This window comes from Vipera ursinii (genome assembly GCF_947247035.1).
Source record: "Vipera ursinii genome assembly, chromosome: 1".
In the NCBI taxonomy this organism is placed as follows: Eukaryota; Metazoa; Chordata; class Lepidosauria; order Squamata; family Viperidae; genus Vipera; species Vipera ursinii.
In genome coordinates, this window is record NC_139512.1 from 87,542,022 (window position 1) to 87,559,805 (window position 17,784).

The 17,784-nt window shown below is 38.6% G+C and overlaps 1 protein-coding gene across 2 annotated transcripts in view; it reads left to right on the forward strand.

The window, feature by feature from the left end:
* Window positions 1-12,433: 12,433 nt before the first annotated feature.
* The window catches only part of PRMT3 (protein arginine methyltransferase 3), a 79,137-nt gene continuing 73,786 nt past the window's right edge, over window positions 12,434-17,784 (forward strand). Inside the window, exons 1-4 of one of the 2 annotated variants that reach the window (XM_083355333.1) lie at window positions 12,507-12,557; window positions 12,665-12,821; window positions 14,439-14,521; window positions 17,131-17,180. In XM_083355333.1, coding sequence (XP_083211459.1) covers window positions 12,530-12,557; window positions 12,665-12,821; window positions 14,439-14,521; window positions 17,131-17,180 — 318 coding nt within the window. In that variant the 5' untranslated portion in view covers window positions 12,507-12,529. Of the gene's footprint in view, window positions 12,558-12,664; window positions 12,822-14,438; window positions 14,522-17,130; window positions 17,181-17,784 lie in introns of both variants that reach the window. The other variant, XM_083355334.1, reaches the window with a different exon arrangement.

Below are 17,784 nucleotides of genomic sequence, written 5' to 3' on the forward strand. Positions count from 1 at the left end.
TACATGTTCATGCTGCCAAGGATTATTGTTTAGCACTCCAAAGAAATTGAGCTAAGCAGGGGTAGGCAACCTTGGCTCTTTTATGACTGGTGGACTTCAACTCCCAGAATTCCTGAGCCAGCTGGCTCAGGAATTCTGGGAGTTGAAGTCCACCAGTCATAAAAGAGCCAAGGTTGCCTACCACTAAAAGGGATCTAAGTCATTTTGATCTAAGTGATCAATATGACTTTTTAAAGCAGACAGAAGCCCAGAAGCCACATCAAGTACTGTCCTGAAGCGAGGGCTATGGCCAAAGGCCAGGGGTATGGCATTTTGAGTAGCAGCAGCTTATCAATGGCCTTTGTGATGATGTCACACTGTCCAATGGCCGCCACATTCCTTGGCTTGCAGACTTGTGAACTGCCCCTGTGAAGGTGGAGAAGTGAGATTTGGCCCTACACAAAAAAAAGTTTGCCAGCCCCTGATCAAGAGAAGTAATCACAAGTTTCTATACCAGACCACAACCTTTAACTCTACTAAATTCCTTATGACAATTTTGGATTAGTTTGCATGTAAGCACATCTCTAAACTATCAACTGTTATTACATGTCCAAAGACAGAGATTGAATTTTCTGGCTCATAATCCTTGAGGCTTCATTATATTACCCCACATGGAAAAGGTGAATGCTTCCCCCAAAATCTAGTGAGTAGATACAGTTTTTCACTCAAACTTATACACTCTCTCTTGCATTATCACTAATTGGTAAATTTCCAACATCCCAAGAGAAAGGGTTTCTCTCCCCCCCAAAAAAAAAGAAAAAAAGAAAAAGATATTTGATAGTTTAATGCAGTGGCAGACCATCTTTCCTAGCCAGAGCAGGACACTTTGAGGAGGAAAATAGCCATGTAATGCACAAAAACAAGACCAGAATTCTTTTTTATTTTAAAAGAGATGCTTCATGCTTCATTACGTTAAGTCATTTCGGGTTTATGCTAGAGCTTATGTATACACTGTATATATCTTGCCCCGAGAGAGGAAGAAAATATGATTTTTACTAATTATAGTTCAAAAGGACTCCTTGGGATGCAAACAAGATGCTTAGAGGCCATATGTATCCTGAGTCCTCAAGCTGGCATTAAAAAGGCTTGAGTCCCTCATGTTTTGGACATATTCAGCAAATGTGGATAGTTAATGGCTCACTGTATTGTGTTGCAAATCCACAAATTTGAGATTTCAGTATAAAACAAGCGTGTCATACCAACACAGATATTTCATTTAAAAAAACTATTTCAAGTGCATCTCCTTCTCCCTTCTCCCATCCAAATTATATTATTATTATTATTATTATTATTATTATTATTATTATTATTATTATTATTATTATTAATTATTATTATTATTATTATTATTATTATTATTATTATTATTATCTGCTGGCTTCAATTCAGAGGATTCTCATGTACATACTTCATGTACGGCTTAATCAATATGGTTGATCTTGAAAAACATAATCTGTATAAATCCTACCTACTTCTAGGCTTGGAGGTCAGGGAAATATACCAGAATAAGGCAATGACAAATCCACAGCACTGCATCCCACCTTCCCAAAGTCACTAAGAGTCAAGCTTGACTCAAGGGAATTTCTTCCTTAAGCCAGTTGCACTTGTTTGCCTACAGATTTGCTCAACATGATTCTGTGCCTTTTATGGCAATGAGTCTCAGTCAATAGTCTGCCTATCCAGGCAGAACACCAAAGTATTCTGGGAGTTTGAGGGGGGAGACATAGGATAAGTGATTGAACTTTAAATTTTTAAATTTTACCGTAAATAATTCTACAACAGTGCCTGTGATCATATAAAGGTTTATTTCTTTTTTCTATCCTCAGGGTTTTATGGAGTGATTTATAGGATCTAAGATAGGAAAAGGTTAGAGCAACACTTCTCAAATCTGAGTAAATTACCTAAAATTGGGTAAAAGTGTTTTTTCTTCGAGTAATAGGTTTGTGCGTCATTATCTAATCACAACAGGGACATTTAAATTGACATAAAGTTTTTTCACCCACATTGGGTGAAAAGGACTAAGAGGATTAAGAGACAAAAACATATGAAGAATGGTTGCAGGAACTGGATATGGCCAGTCTAGAAAAAAGAAGGACTAGGGGAGACATGATAGCAATATTCCAGTATTTGATGGGCTGTCACAAAGAAGGTGTCAAACTATTCCCCAAAGCACCAGAGGACAGGACAAGAAACAATGGATGAAACTAATTAAGGAGAGAAACAACCTGGAATTAAGAAGAATCTTCCTAACAGTGAGGACAATTAACCAGTGGAACAGCTTGCCTCCAGAACCTGTGGATGCTTCATCACTGGACGTTTTAAGAAAAGACTGGACAGCCACCTGTCTGAAATGGTATAGGATCTCCTGCTTGAGCAGGGGGTTGCACTAGAACAGGGCTTTTCAACCTTTTCACCCATTGTACCACTTTTAGGATATGGCAACATCCTAGTACCACCAGTTGCCTAGCAAGGTGTCAAAAACGTAATGACACCCCCCCCAAAAAAGGAAAAAAAAGTGATGAAGTACAGGTAGTCCTTGACTTACAACAGTTCTCTTAGTGACTGTTCGAAGTTACAATGGCACTGAAAAAAGTGCCCCCCCAAGCCACAGCCGAGCAAGACACCTGCCTGCCCGCCCGGCAGCGCTCTTCCTCCTGTCCGAGGTTTTCATTGTTGTGAGCATTTCTGTTGAGGATTGGCAGCGGGGGTGGGGTGTGTGGGGTGTTTGGTTTTTATTCCCCCACCCTCTGCTGGGTGGTTGCAGCAGGTTTTAGTCACTTCACATGACCCTGGGACACTGTGACCGTCATAAATATGAATCAGCTGCCAAGCATCTGAATGTAAATCACAAGACCCTGAAGATGCTGCAACATTCCAGCTGATTGGCGCTTCTTTTGGGCTCAGCAGAAGCACTAGGATCAGCGCCGAGCTCCACCTGGAGCCTGGCGCTGATCCTGGTGCTTCCACTGAGCCATCTCTCGCTCAGACTTGTGCGGTGCTGCCACCGGTTCAGCTCATTCCCCTCCCCCACTACCACTTTTCTAGGATGGTCGTGTACCACCTGCCAGGTGCCAATGTACCACAGGTGGTACCCGTACCACTGGTTGAAAAGCCCTGGACTAGAAGACCTCCAATGTCCCTTCTAGCTCTATTCGGATTGATAAGCAGTTTTGGGTAATGAAAGAAATTTTTTGAGAAGCTCTGTGTTAATGTCTCTGCCCTATAGCACAAGGACTAGGATGGACAGTGGCATTAGTTGTGCTATGCAAATTTCAGAGAAATGTATGCAAAGAAGTTGCAAATGACTATGTTATGTCTCTTCCTGGACTTCTTAACATGATTCCCAGAGGTTGTAGGCTTTAATAGTGCTGAATTAATTTATTTATTTATTTATTTATTTATTTATTTATTTATTTATTTATTTAATTTCTATACCGCCCTTCTCCTGAAGGACTCAGGGCGGTGTACAGGGCAATAAAATGCAATAAAAATACAATATACAAAAGTTAAGATAAGAATTAAATAGAAAAGCCCAATTGCAATAAAATTAATTAAAATTACAATTAAAATTAAAATACCCCAAACCCATCAGGCCAGGCCGGCTTGTTCAAATAGGTGAGTTTTCAAGTCACGGCAGAAGGAGCGAAGGTCAGGAGCCATCCGGAGCTCAACTGGTAAATGATTCCAAAGGTCTGGCGTGCCCACAGAGAACGCCCTTCCCCTGGGGGCCGCCAGCCAATACTCTCTGACCGATGGCACCCTGAGGAGGCCCTCTCTGTGGGAGCGCACTGGATGAAGGGAAGTTGATGCCGGCAGCAGGTGCTCCCGTAAGTAATCCAGACCCATGCCATTTAGGGCTTTATAGGTCATCACCAGCACCTTGAATCTCACCCGGAGGGCAACTGGAAGCCAATGCAACTCGCGGAGTAGAGGTGTTACATGGGAGTATCGGGAGACCCCCAACACAACTTGCGCGGCCGCATTCTGCACCAGTTGAAGCCTCCGAGTGGTCCTCAAGGGCAGCCCCATGTACAGAGCATTGCAGTAGTCTAAACGGGAGGTCACGAGCGCATGAGTGACTGTACACAAGGCATCCCAGTCGCAACTGGCGCACCACGAGAACCTGGGCAAAGGCCCCCCTAGTCATAGCTCCTATATGATCTTCCAGGGAGAGCTGTGAATCCAGGAGGACACCCAAGTTACGAGCCCTAACTACGGGGGGTAATACCTCACCCCCCATGGTTAAAGATGGAATAACCTGAATTTCCCGAGATGCCGGCACATACAACCACTCAGTCTTGTCGGGATTGAGCCTAAGCCTGTTCCTCCCCATCCAGACCCGAACCACCTCCAGGCAATGGGACATCACATCGAGGGCATCACTGGGGTGGTTTGGGGTAGAGATGAAAAGCTGGGTATCATCAGCATACTGATGATACCTGACCCGAAAACCACAAATGATCTCACCCAGTGGCTTCATATAGATGTTGAACAGGAGAGGTGAGAGGACCGACCCCTGAGGAACTCCACAAACGAGAGGCCTCGAGGCCAACCTCTGCCTTCCTGCCAACACCGACTGCAAACGTCCCAGAAGGTAGGAGGAGAACCACTGCAAAACAGTGCCTCCCACTCCCAACCCCCTGAGATGCCGCAGTAAGATACCATGGTCGATGGTATTGAAAGCCGCTGAGAGGTCTAATAGGACTAGGACAGAGGAGCAACCCCTGTCCCGAGCCCGCCAGAGATCATTCACCAGTGCGACCAATGCCGTCTCCATGCTGTACCCGAGCCTGAAGCCCGATTGGTACGGGTCCAGATAATCAGCTTCCTCCAGGAACAAAGGGAGCTGATGTGCCACCACGCTCTCAACAACCTTCGCAACCTTAGCTACTAATCTTGAAAAATACAATTGTATATACACCTGGGTTCAGTCCTTTGCTCACTTACATAAAGCTGCCTTTTGAAAAGTAGAGCTCATAATCCCTCTAGCTCAATATTGTATTGAGTAACTGCTGCCAAAAGTCTCTCCCAATCCAATTTTGAAATATTTTCCAGGAAATCTGTCAGGTGTACATCCCCAACCATTCATGAGAAATTTCTTCTGAATTTGAAGGTACATTTCATCTTACAATAAAAAGTTCAGTGTGCTTTTGTCTCCCTTAATAGGTTTTTTTGTCAATATATTTTCTTGATTTTTAGATTCATTCTTTATCCATGAAGTATTTTATATCTATAGTACAGCCGGTATAAAGTAAATAAGCTTGCTATTTATTTTTAATAAAAGCAACCTTGTTGGGAACTTTAGACTCCATCAAGTTAATTAAGGTGCTATAGTTTTTCTAATTGTTCACATATTATAAAAAGGTTTATAAGCAATATCTCATTATGATATATGAAAAGCTAGTACATGTCTACTTAATTACAATTAAGTCCTCGAAGATACCAATTTGGCCACAATCTTCAAAGAATTTGCTTTTGTTGTTGTTGTCTAGAAGGCCAACTTTAAAGGGCAAATCTACCTTTCATATTTGAAAGCTGTAGTACAGTATACTGAGGAAAAAGAACAGAGGAAATAAATGGGGGAAAATTTAGCATCTTAAAAGAACAAAGGTTTATAATCAGTTTGAGTGCTCCGTGGATTTGTGAAATTGTTTGGGATTAACAGGCTATTGGTAGCCAATAAACAATATTTAGCTTTGTCTGGAGAATAGCAATGGAAAAGGTGTGGGCACCTTGTCAAACAGGACCCATTGAGGAAGGATGATGGGTTAAGTGTGGGGGTCGGCGTGGCAGCGTGGGTGCCCATTCTTCCAGGAGAGCTTGTCAGTTGTTAGTAAGGCTAATGAAAAGAAGGACGCCAGCATCTATGGCTGAGGTAGTATTGATGCAAGTTAGCTGACTAATCTGATTGAAAAAGTCCCATGGTATTTATGTCACTTTAATTTGCCTCAAACAATTGAAGACGACAGCACTCTATTAAGAAAAGCTTGATCCAGAACTAAAGCTAAATAAATTAGGGTCTCAGTTTAATCAAATTATCCTTTTACTGGCCTTGGATTAACTTAGACAGGCAGCGTCGGTGTAGAGCTTTATGATTGGTTGGCTAATTTTTAAGAAGCCAATATGAAGAATAAGAGATTTTGCACACAACTACTACATATAATACTTCAAACAGCTCCCTTTTTTTCTTTTAAAAACTGGAAATAATGCATGTCAAAGAAAATTCTTCTTCCAGAGTGTTTCTTTTTTGGTGTCATTTGTTTACATTAATTCAAATGAATTAAAAAAGCTTAAAATACAGCTTTCCCTGCTTTTGTTGGGCGCTACTTCATTTCATTATGTTTTGCATATAGCAATAGCTATTCATTATACTAGGTGTGCAACTTTTCTCATGCCAAGAGCTGCGCTGAGCCTTGAGTGAAATGCTGGGAGCTGAGTCCGAGTGGGTGAGGCTAGAATAATTTCTAAATTCGGTTACACTTAAGTTTTGGCAAGCTTAATTCATTTCAGATACTTCTGCATTACACCAGTCTAAAATGTATCCAAACAACCAGAAAACCAGGACCTTTCAATAAAGTAGCAAGGCTTTCTTCTTCTGACATATATTGACATATTTTGACATATCAAAAAAACCTGCAAAGTCTGGATTAGAAACATATTTCCTACTCTTCCGTAATGCCACTTCTTAAAAAATATATATACACATTTTCTATTTTCCCATTCATTGTAAAATATCAAAATTAAATTTTCTTTATACTTTCTTCTACTTTAATTAAAACGATTAATTCATTATGGGAACCTAGCACCAATGTAATCCTATACATATATACTCAGAAGAAAGTCTCTTTGGGACTTATTACCAGGTAAGCATGCTTAGAAATTTAACTGAATTCATCATTTGTACCAATACCCTTATTATTGACACTGCATCTTTGAGCCTACATTATACATTCTTTTGTAGTGTATATCAACCTACTGACGTCTAGATTTTTTTTGGGGGGGGGGGCTTCATCCAGCATAGAATGAGACATAATTAAACAAATCTGGTGGTTATGCATTTGAGGATTCCTAACTTAAAATATGACTTTGGCATCTCATTACTCCCTCAATATATCTTTTCTCCCAAGACCATGAGACAGGTAGTTATAGAACACTCCAATACCCATGACTACATAGTATCTCCCTTTCCATCCCTGCTATGACAGTAACATTTGAGCAGGTAGTCCTTAACTTACAACAATATGCTTAGTGACTGTTCAAAGTTGTAATGGCACTGAAAAAGTGACTTATGACCATTTTTCAAAATTATAACCATTGTAGCATCCCCAGGGTCATGTGACTTACAACTGGTTCATATTTATGATGGTTGCAGTGTCCCAGGATCCTGTGACCAGCTTTTGCAACTTTCTGACAAGCAAAGACAATGCGGAAGCCAGATTCACTTAATGATGGTGTGACTAACTTAACAACTGCAGTGCTTCACTTAACAAATGTGGCAAGAGAAGTCGTAAAATGGGACAAAGCTCACTTAACGAATTTCTTACTTAGCAACATAAATTCTGGGCTCAGTTGTAGTCATAAGTTGAGGACTACATGTAAATATGTGAAAATCTTCCCTTTCATAACAGTGTGCCTGAATAAGTAGAATGGTAATTTCATAAGGCTATGCATTCTTTCAAACAGTAAAGTTACAAAAATACAAGATGCTCCAAATGCTTTTCTACCAATAAATGGCTGTGTAGAGTTTGCAGTCCTAATGCAAAGAAAAACTGGTTGCAATATGTACTGTTCTAGAAAATCACTGAAGCAGTAGGCGTGAGCATAAATGGACTCCAGAAGATGGTAGAGGACAGGAAGGCCTGGAGGAACATTGTCCAAGGGGTTGTGATGGGTCGGACATGACTTCTCAACTAACAACGACAACAAGAAAGACAACTGAAGAACAACCATAATCTTTCTTTCTGGATTAGAGTACACAAAACACAATTACCAGTAACTTTCTAAAGCAACATTCTCCACTGGATGGTGAGCACCATTATAGGAAAGTGAGACTTGTAAACAGATACAGTTAAAATTACCAATGTGAGAGAAAAAGGAATGAGATAAACAGAAAGACCAGATGAGTGACATTTCCTTTTCTCTTCTCATGAAAGAGCCTATGAACTATGTGAAATTATTATTTGTGTTGCTAGTTTCCACAACAGACTAGTCTAAAATATGTTGGTTTGTGATTCAGTGTGTTATAATATGAAGTCAGGCAATTGGCTTAATTCAGTTAACTATGGTACTTAATCATGGTGTAGCATATCGTGCAAGCATACCATACCTTTCCCTTCTTTTCCTTTTCAGACAATACTCACAAGAGGAGAGACAATTCACAATCCACACTAAGAATTAGTCTGGAAATCAAAGATTTCTAGATTACAATTCTTACTAAATTTAAGCAAAAGCCATGCTGAACTTCATTAACCTCTATAGAACCAGAAGCTGTCCAGTCCTAGAAAAACTCTTGACTAGAGGGGCCCTGAAAGAATAAGAAAATTGACATTTTGGGGCATTTCCAAATGTGTACTTTCTGGGTGGTTTACAAAGTCAGTATATTGCCCCAACAATTTGGATCTTCATTTACCAACCTTGGAAGGATGGTGTCAACCTTCAGCTGGTCAGGATCAAACTCCTGGCAGTGGGCAGAGTTAGCCGCCAATACTGCATCCTAACCACTGCGCCACCATGGCTCCTAAACAACATTTTAAATTACAAATAAGCCAGCAACATTTTAATTTGAGGTTGCACTTTGAAAAGTTTTAAATCTGTTTTACACAAAGACAAAGTAGAATGGATATAGTACAGATCTCCTCAGTGCTTTTTTTGTAAGAAAAAAGGTGCCAGAACTCATATCTTGTTAATATTTTATTTAAAAAATTATATATTCAGTTCTTAACAGGACTGGTGGTTGAGAAGTAATTAGTAATTTTTTAAAAAAAAATTGGGGTCACACTTTTACACTAAAAATTAAAAAAAGATTTTCAATTCACCAATGATTTTTTTAAAATAAAGAAATTATTTACCTTTAGCACGTAGTCAATCACTGTACACACCCACACGTCAGTCGTGTAACGAATCATAACGGTCGCTGCCCACAGTAAGCACTCAGCCCGTGACCACACAACCAATCACAAGCCAAGCAGTTCCACAAGTTGAGCAGCGCCATCACAACCAGCGCGGACGAAGTACGCATGCATCGGACTTGACACACAAGTAGCCCGCATACACTATGTTAAGGATTTTGCCGCCAACCTGCTATACTTGACAGGGCGATTCAAGTCAGCGTGGACCAAACATCAAATTTTCAAAAGTTACTTTTAAAAACTTGGAAAAATCTGTCGGAAAAAAAAGGTGCGGGAACTCCGTTCCAGTGTGTTCTATGACAAAAAAAGCACTGGATCTCCTACTGTGTTCATGTTTCTTAATGAAATGTACAACTAAAGAAGAAGAACAAGGGTGGGTTACAAGTTCCTCAGGTAATTTTTTTTTTAATTCCATTTATATCCTGCCCTTCTCCGAAGACTCAGGGGGGCTTACAAGCTTAGCAGTAGCCTTCATTCTATGTATATGCCTGCTTATTAGGGCTTTCACACACACCCCAAGAGGCATTATTACAAAGTCAGCTTAATTGCCCCCAACAATCTGGGTCCTCATTTTACCTACCTCGGAAGGCTGGAAGGCTGAGTCAACCTTGAGCCTGGTGGGATGTGAACCTGAAATAATTGCAGGCAGCTGGTGTTACGTAAGGAGGCATTAGCCCACTGCTCCACCAAGGCTCTTTTGCACATTGGTCAAGCAGGATACCACAGTGGATTTGTGTTATAGCACAGTCATCTTCTATCTAATCTCAGACAACACAGAACAAAGGAAAAACCAAACAGAAAATATAGACATACTATACAGACAATAACTAAGTACCAGTAAGTAACGTTTGCTGTGCTCATCTACACTTTGCAGAACAGAAATGCTATGTTGGAGATGAAAAATAAAACCAAATCTCAAACATCAAACATAAATCCTCCCACACTTAGTCATAGTCAGATATAAATAGAAAATGCAAACGTTATACACTCAGATATAAACAAACCACCTTGCCTTGCTTCATTACTATGTAAATTCAGAAAGTTGCAATTCCAAACATCTTCAGAGCCAAAGTTAAGAAATGTTGTTCTCTAATATCTGTTTTTACACCCAATAGTAAAAACAGATTCCATATGTTTAGGAGGACAATTAAAGAGAGGTCCTGCAAGGGTTATTTAAAAAATCATCATCGAGTCACAACATTCTCACTCTAAAGATATTACATGTCAGGTGGTCATTTATCTGTGAAGAAACCTCACTGAACAGATTTGTACTGCTAACTGCTATTCCTCTTATCTTCCACAATATAGAATTAGAGTTCAGTTGACAGCAACTGCAGAATCAGAAGACCTAGCAAATATTTGTTTTCAGTAAGAAAGCTTCTGATGTTTTTGCCGTTCTATGATTTTGTACAAATATTTTGTGGTAGCCAACAAAAGCATGCCTTTTCTGAAATGGTTATTTTAAAATGTGGGGTCAAGTTGAAAGGCTTGAGAAAAGTTTGAGATTTGATTATTTTAAAGAGACAAATGGTGTTAAAATGAATCTCAGATTTGTATTTACGGAATATTTATACATGTTGCTACCACCCAGATTTACTGAAATTTTCTAAAAATCATCAGAAGCAATAATAAAACTGAACATAAAGTATTCTTAATACTATAGTGGCTTTCTGTCTCATATTCTTCTTTAGATGTTTGCACTTATTAAAATAGCAGTTGTCATTTGAAGAACAATGAGATTTTGTTTTTCTGCCCCTACATTTGTATGATACACCAATCTACCAACTAGGTGGAAACTGCTTTAACCGCATCCCACGTGGTTGGTTTATGGTTCACTTTTATTATATGAACTCAGAAAATTGGGTTAAATAATGAATAGCTCAGATAACCAAGCATCAGCATGTCATGCAGGGGTCTTCAAACTTGGCCCTTTTATGATTTGTGGACTTCAACTCCCAGAATTCCTCAGCCAGAGTGCCTGGCTGAGGAATTCTGGGAGTTGAAGTCTACAAATCATTAAAGGGCCAAGTTTGAAGTCCCCTGACTCATGCAACAAAACTAACATGACAGCTATTTATAGACAGTCAGGAGGAAGTAATAGTATCATAACCAAAAGGTACCATAATAATTGGAAATACTACATATGCCAGGAATCAACTTGCCTGGAATTATTTATGTAAGCAAATTATTGAAAATCAACATTTCTATTAGTGGTTCCACTGGGCCAATAAAAAAATCCTACCTTCAAATGTATTTTTTTAAAAGGTAGCAACTTTTTTTTTTTACATCTATAGGCTTTTTTTCTACAGGTAATCTTTCTAAACACATTCAGATGGATACCTTGAAAGCATTCTGATGGATACCTCAATATCATTTGAGAAAAAATTGGATGAGGATTTTGTAAAGTGCTTATTGTATTGTATTTTAATCATTGTCATTAAAAAACCGGTAGCTTTTTTCTACTCTATGAGTCAAGAACATCTAATTATTTTACTTATCAAGTGTGGACTGTCTAAGAAATTGACTTTGGAAGGGTTAATTCATGATTCTATAACTTTTTTAAAAAGCCTAGCGAAAGATGCATATAGGTTAAAATGATCTATTTATAAAAATCCGGCAGCTGCCTTGGACTTCTGCATTGAAACCAAACGAAATACTGTATGAACAAGGTAGTATCTTCATCAAAATAAAAAAAGTAAATATATCAGAATTATGTTTGTTAGCGGCGGGCGGGGTGGGTGGGTGGGTGGGAAGGGCTTGTTACAAATCTGTTCCGGTCTCTAATAACTGCACTGCGTGTTTGGAGCAAAAATTCAAACAACTCCCAAGCAAAAATTGTGTACGTCTTCACAGTTGCAGAACTCATTCTAATTACTACCACTACTCACTCCATTGCGTTTCTTGTACCCCCGTTTCAAAACGCCAGAGCATTTTAGCACTAACCCAGGGGTAGGCAACCTCGGCTCTTTTATGACTCGTGGACTTCAACTCCCAGAATTCCTGAGCCAGCATAGCTGGCTCAGGAATTCTGGGAGTTGAAGTCCACGAGTCATAAAAGAGCCGAGGTTGCCTACCCCTGCACTAACCCAACGTTCCAACCATCACGCACATTCCCCTATTTGAGCCACGCTCTCTCCGTTCCCTCCTGTGAAATTTGGCCCCCTAAACTCACCGTACTCACGTGCCTTCTCCGCCGCCGCCGCCTCCCGCTCTCTTTCCTCTCTTATTGGTCAGAAACCTGACACTTAACCCGGAAGTGAGGGTAAGCTTCTCACTCCACGTGGGAAGAGTCTGGTTGCGTGTTTTTTTTATCGTGGGAACTTTCGCCGAAGGGCTTGTTGAACTTTTGGCGAGTTGCAGTTATGAATTCCGGGGCATCTGCGGGCATTGGTACGGGTTTCTCTCTCTCTCTCTCTCTCTCTCTCTTTCTTTCTCTGCAGCTTTCCGGCGAGGTTGAGCTCTGGTTCATCCCCTCCTCTTTTCTCTCGCTATGGCAGAGGGACCGGAGGGACCGGCACGAGGCGGCTCGAGGCTTCCTTTGTCAGATAGCGAGAATGAGGACGCTTGGGAGGAGGAGGAGGAGGATGGTGCCGACGATCGCAGCAGCGAGATGGAGGGACCTGCGCAGAGCACCCCCTGCCTTTTCTGCGACAGGTTGGACTTTTTGAAGTTGGAAAAGAACCTCCTTCCACCTGCCTAACAACATACGAGTTTCTGCTTGGTCTCTGTTATCTCCTTTCCTTCTCCTTGTCTTACGAAGATCTCAGTCATCCAGGTCATGGTTGTCCCGAAGGTACGTTTTCTGGAGGCAACTGGCCTTTCTCGTTTTTTCTTTGAAGACATTTCGCTTTTCATCCAAGAAGCTTCTTCAGCTCCGACTGGATCCTTTTATTCCCCACCATCCAGTGAGAGCTGAAGAAGCTTCTTGGATGAGAAACGAAACGTCTTCAAAGGGAAAAAAAACAAAACAAAGTCCAGTTGCCTCCGCAAAAAGCACCTTTGGGATTTCCTTCTCCTTACTTCAGCAGAGTCTCCAAAGAGGCGTATAAAGGGCAGAAAAACAACCCAGCAATTTAAACCATGCAAGGAAGCTTCCTGTTAAAATGAAAGTAAGCATCTTGACACCCTCCTCCACTCCTAGCAGTGTAACATTTTTCTTAAAAAGACAACCCATGCACATAATATTTTTTTTAATTCAGAAGTTGTTTAAGTTAGCAGCCCAGAGTTGCTTGGGATAGAAAGATGGGGGGCATATACATTTAATAAGTAAACGGATACTGAATGTACGCGCCCAACAGAACTCACAAAGTGCATATTTCTGCACTCTTTCCACCTTAAACTTGAAATGTAACTGTTATTACGTGGGATTCTGCAGTTGTTTGGCTGATAAAAGCAGGGTTGCGTCACCCGCTCCAACTTCTTTTGGGGGCAAACCCCTAAACATGACCCTTCCTAGTGAAAGCAATGTAGAGAAAGTAGAGTAGTCCTCGAATTATGACCGCAATTGAGCCCAGAATTTCTGTTGCTAGGCGAGACATTTATTAAGGGATTTTGCCCCATTTTATGATTTATCTTGCCACAGTTGTTGAGTGAATTGTTGTGGTTTTTAGTTAATAATAATGGTGGTTAAGTGAATCTTGCTTTCCCATTGATTTTGCTTGTCAGAATGTCACGTGATCACGTAACTGTGGGACACTGCAACCATCATAAATATGAGCCAGTTGCCAAGTGTCTGAATTTTGATCACATGACCACGGAGATGTTGCAGTGGTTGTGTGAAAAACAGTCATGTCATTGTAACTTTGGTCGCTAAATGAACTGTTGTAAGTTGAGGACTACCTGTATGCTGAACTGATTGACCCACTGGTCTGTATCAGAGGCAATAGAAGAGTTGAATACTTCATTCACAGTAGTGCTCAGTCTTCACCACATGTATTTCCTATCTTTCAGATACTGAATTTCTTTTGCATTTAATCACTTGTTAGTTTTCACATCGGACTGTAATCCTTTTGTTCCCAGCCTGCTGCCTTTCTTTTAGGAATATTATTTTTCCCTGTACAGTCTCGTGAGATGTTTCTATTTATTTCATTTTTTTCACCTGATGCTTCAGGAACATATTGCTTATTCTCTTAACACATGCTCTGAATTCTGTCTTTCATAGTTCCATCATTAGATATTTGGTTCTATTTCTATGTTATGCTGTTCATGCCTACATTTTAAAAGTATAAGAATTGTTGTGTGTGCATTTTTAAAATACTGCTTTTTTCTAAGACTTTTCAGTTCAGCTGAAGACAGTTTTTGCCACTGTGCCTCAGACCACGGGTTCAGTATTGAGATGATGGTTCAGAAACATCGTAAGTTTATTTCCACATATTGTATAGTTCTTTTTTTTGCATTTTCAAAAGTTTACTAAACTTAAAGCTACAAAAGGATAAGAAGAGAAAAATAAAAAGACCAAGTGAGAGATAAAAGATTTACAAGCATTGTCAAATTAACTTAAAAATTTCAAAATTTATTTTCTGCATTTTTGAATAGATTGTATCAATTTAAAGTTTTAAGAATATTAAAATAAATCTGCTAAAACAAGGCAGGCAGTAATTAACTATAATCAACATGACAAGCTGTTTTAAATGAAAAAAATTACAATTTTTGCCCAACAAAAAATTTGCAAATTCAAAACATAAAGAGATTAAACATTAAAGTCTTATACTATATGAAGGTGAAAAAATAAACTTTTGATGTTTTTTTTAATTTTAATTCCATTCATATCCCGCCTTTCTCCGAAGACTCAGGGCAGCTTACAAGCTTAGCAGTAGCCTTCATTTTATGTATATGCCTGCTTATTAGGGCTTTCACACACACACCCCCCAAGCGGCATTATTACAATGTCAGCTTAATTGCCCCCAACAATCTGGGTCCTCATAGGGCAAAAATTACTCATAGGGCAAAAATTGTTTCCATGTTGAATTAAATTGAATGTCAGATGTGTTTTTTTAAAATATTGATTTATATGTCTGTGTATGTTCCCAGAACTTAATTTACCATTTTTCTAGAGAAGAAATTGTTCATAAATTATAGTGAAAAGAATTGATGCATAGTCAGTTTGGATTTTTTCATATTTGGTGGCAATGTTGTAAAGCTTAACAATTCAGAAGAAATATTGATATTGGAATATAACAAATTTTAAAAATTAAGTTTTGTTCCCAGCATTCTATTTTTAAATCTTTTTAAATCTTCTGTTTGCACAAAATAAAATATTATCTGCTGATTATTTAGTCTCTTATTTTCAATTCTTATTGGAATTCTTTGGGATAAAAAAAATGGACAAAATGTTCATTTTTACAGCTGCAGTTCTTCCTAAGTAGTAAAGTATCAACTTTCTCCATTTGGAAATATCTGCCATTATACTTCTCCAATTCAGGGAATAAATCTTTTAATTTTTGTTAATAAATTCCCAAATATTTAATCCATTTAATAATAATGATGAAGCCTGTTTTTATTGTAGGTAGGTTTTTTTCTTATTTATGGTTCTATTGCCATTTCATCTTTTACAAATTGGGCATTTTATTCTTTAGGGAAAATAATTGCCAGGCCTTATTCAGAGTGTTCCCTGTATAAAACTATTGTCCGGTGTTTGTATGATACTTTATTTATCTTGTTGTGAAATTCTGTTTATTGGTGTGGAGTGTATTTAGAGAAATTTCATTCTAGAATTTAACAAACAATGACATATCTGTGTATAAATACCCTTTACAAATTTGTGTGTGTGTCTGTGAGTAGAATTTTTAGCATGTTCGTGATTGTAGGAAGGATGTCTTACCTTGCTATATAATTTAGCATATACTAAATTCGTTTTCATTTGTAAAGTGAGAATATGAATAAAAATGGGCTATATATAAAGTGAATTAGGTTTTTTTTGGTGAGTAGAATAATAGAATATTTAAGCTGAAATACATGGAAGTATGATGTGAAGAATAAGCAGTTAAAGTGTTGAAATGGCACTAAGGGAAACTCAGGCTTAAGTCCACCTTTGGTACAGAAGTTCATTAGGTGACTTTGAGCCAGTCATTCTCTTTCACCAAAATCTCCCTCAAAACACTATTGTGGTGAAATAGTAGGATGAGAAACTCTGCATGTTGCCTGAAGGAAGACTTTTGTTACCTACAAAAGCCTCTACCTCTACGTCTACCTCCCTGATATATTCCAGCAGAGGGAGCATGCCACATTCCCCAACTCTCAGAATATTGGTAAAGACACAAGCCCTTCCTGTGATGGATCCCACAGTCTACAATACTCTGCTACCTCCTTGCAGAGTTGACTGCCTTAAATAGTGTTCTTCCCAGAACCTTTAGAAAATAAGTGCTGTTGTAATGTCTGAATGTTGGCTACGTTATCCAACATTTATGAATGTCTCCATTGTTACCTTTTAAATATTTTAAATATTGATAATCATTTGGGAGTCAGTTTGGTGTAGATTTTAAGCCAGCAAGCTAGAAAGGGCTGTGAGTTCTAGTCCTGCCTGAGGCACAATACAAGCTGGGTGACTTTGCCAGTTTCTCTCAGCCATAGAAAAAGGCCATGTTAAGCTGTTTCTCCAAATCTGCAGGGATTAGCTCAGACAGTCATCAGGAATCAACATTGACTCAAAGGGGTATGTGCAGACATGCACATCAATTGCTGGTCCAGTCATTATTGGTTGCTTTTGTACTAAGATTGTTTTATTTTGCCAGGTGTAAACTGCTTAAAATTTGTGATTGTAAGTAGTGTAAGTCATTACATTAATAAGATATGTTAATTTTTAAGATAAGATCAAATATAATATTCCATTTAATGTGGCAAATTTCTATTTGTACTAAACTGGACAAAGAAAATCAATATAGAAATAAAATAATGGGAGGAAATATGAAAACACATGAGAGTAAACAGATTAAGATTCTGATAAACATTTCTGTTCTTCTTTCAGGGCTTGATTTCTATGGCTACATTAAGCTAGTAAATTTTATTAGACTGCAAGTAAGTTTCCAAGTATTTTGTAAAGTAGATGTAATTTAAATAATGTTATTTAAATTATAGAGCTGTGAGAAGAATATGTTCTACCTTTGGTATTAGGTTTCTGAGAATGCCACTTGAAGAAATTGTGAGAGTGCAGAAACTAAACCAAATGTGAATGTAAAATCCATTTTTAAAAATTATTTATGGTGGATTATCTTGATGCCCAGACTATTACTTCACTTAAAAAGCATACTTAATTGGGTTAGCTTATAAATATGGTGAATAAGTATGCATAATATTCAAGGCAATCTGGAAATGTTAGATCACTCTTAACATCATAACTGCAGACATTTCTTACCCAAATGAGGACCTCAATGTTCAATGATATTTATTGTTTCTAGATCTAATGTTAGAGTTACTTATTGTTAGCAACAGCTTGCTGATAATGGCAAGCAATAGAGTTGGAAATGATATACCGTATATATGTTTATGTATATTCTTTCTTAGATGTTTGTTTATTTGTGTCAGAAGCATCGCAATTAAAATAAGGCATACTATATGACAAAATTTAAAATATAAAATACAAGATTAATCTGTTCTTAGATGACAAGGGTAAAAGTTCAAG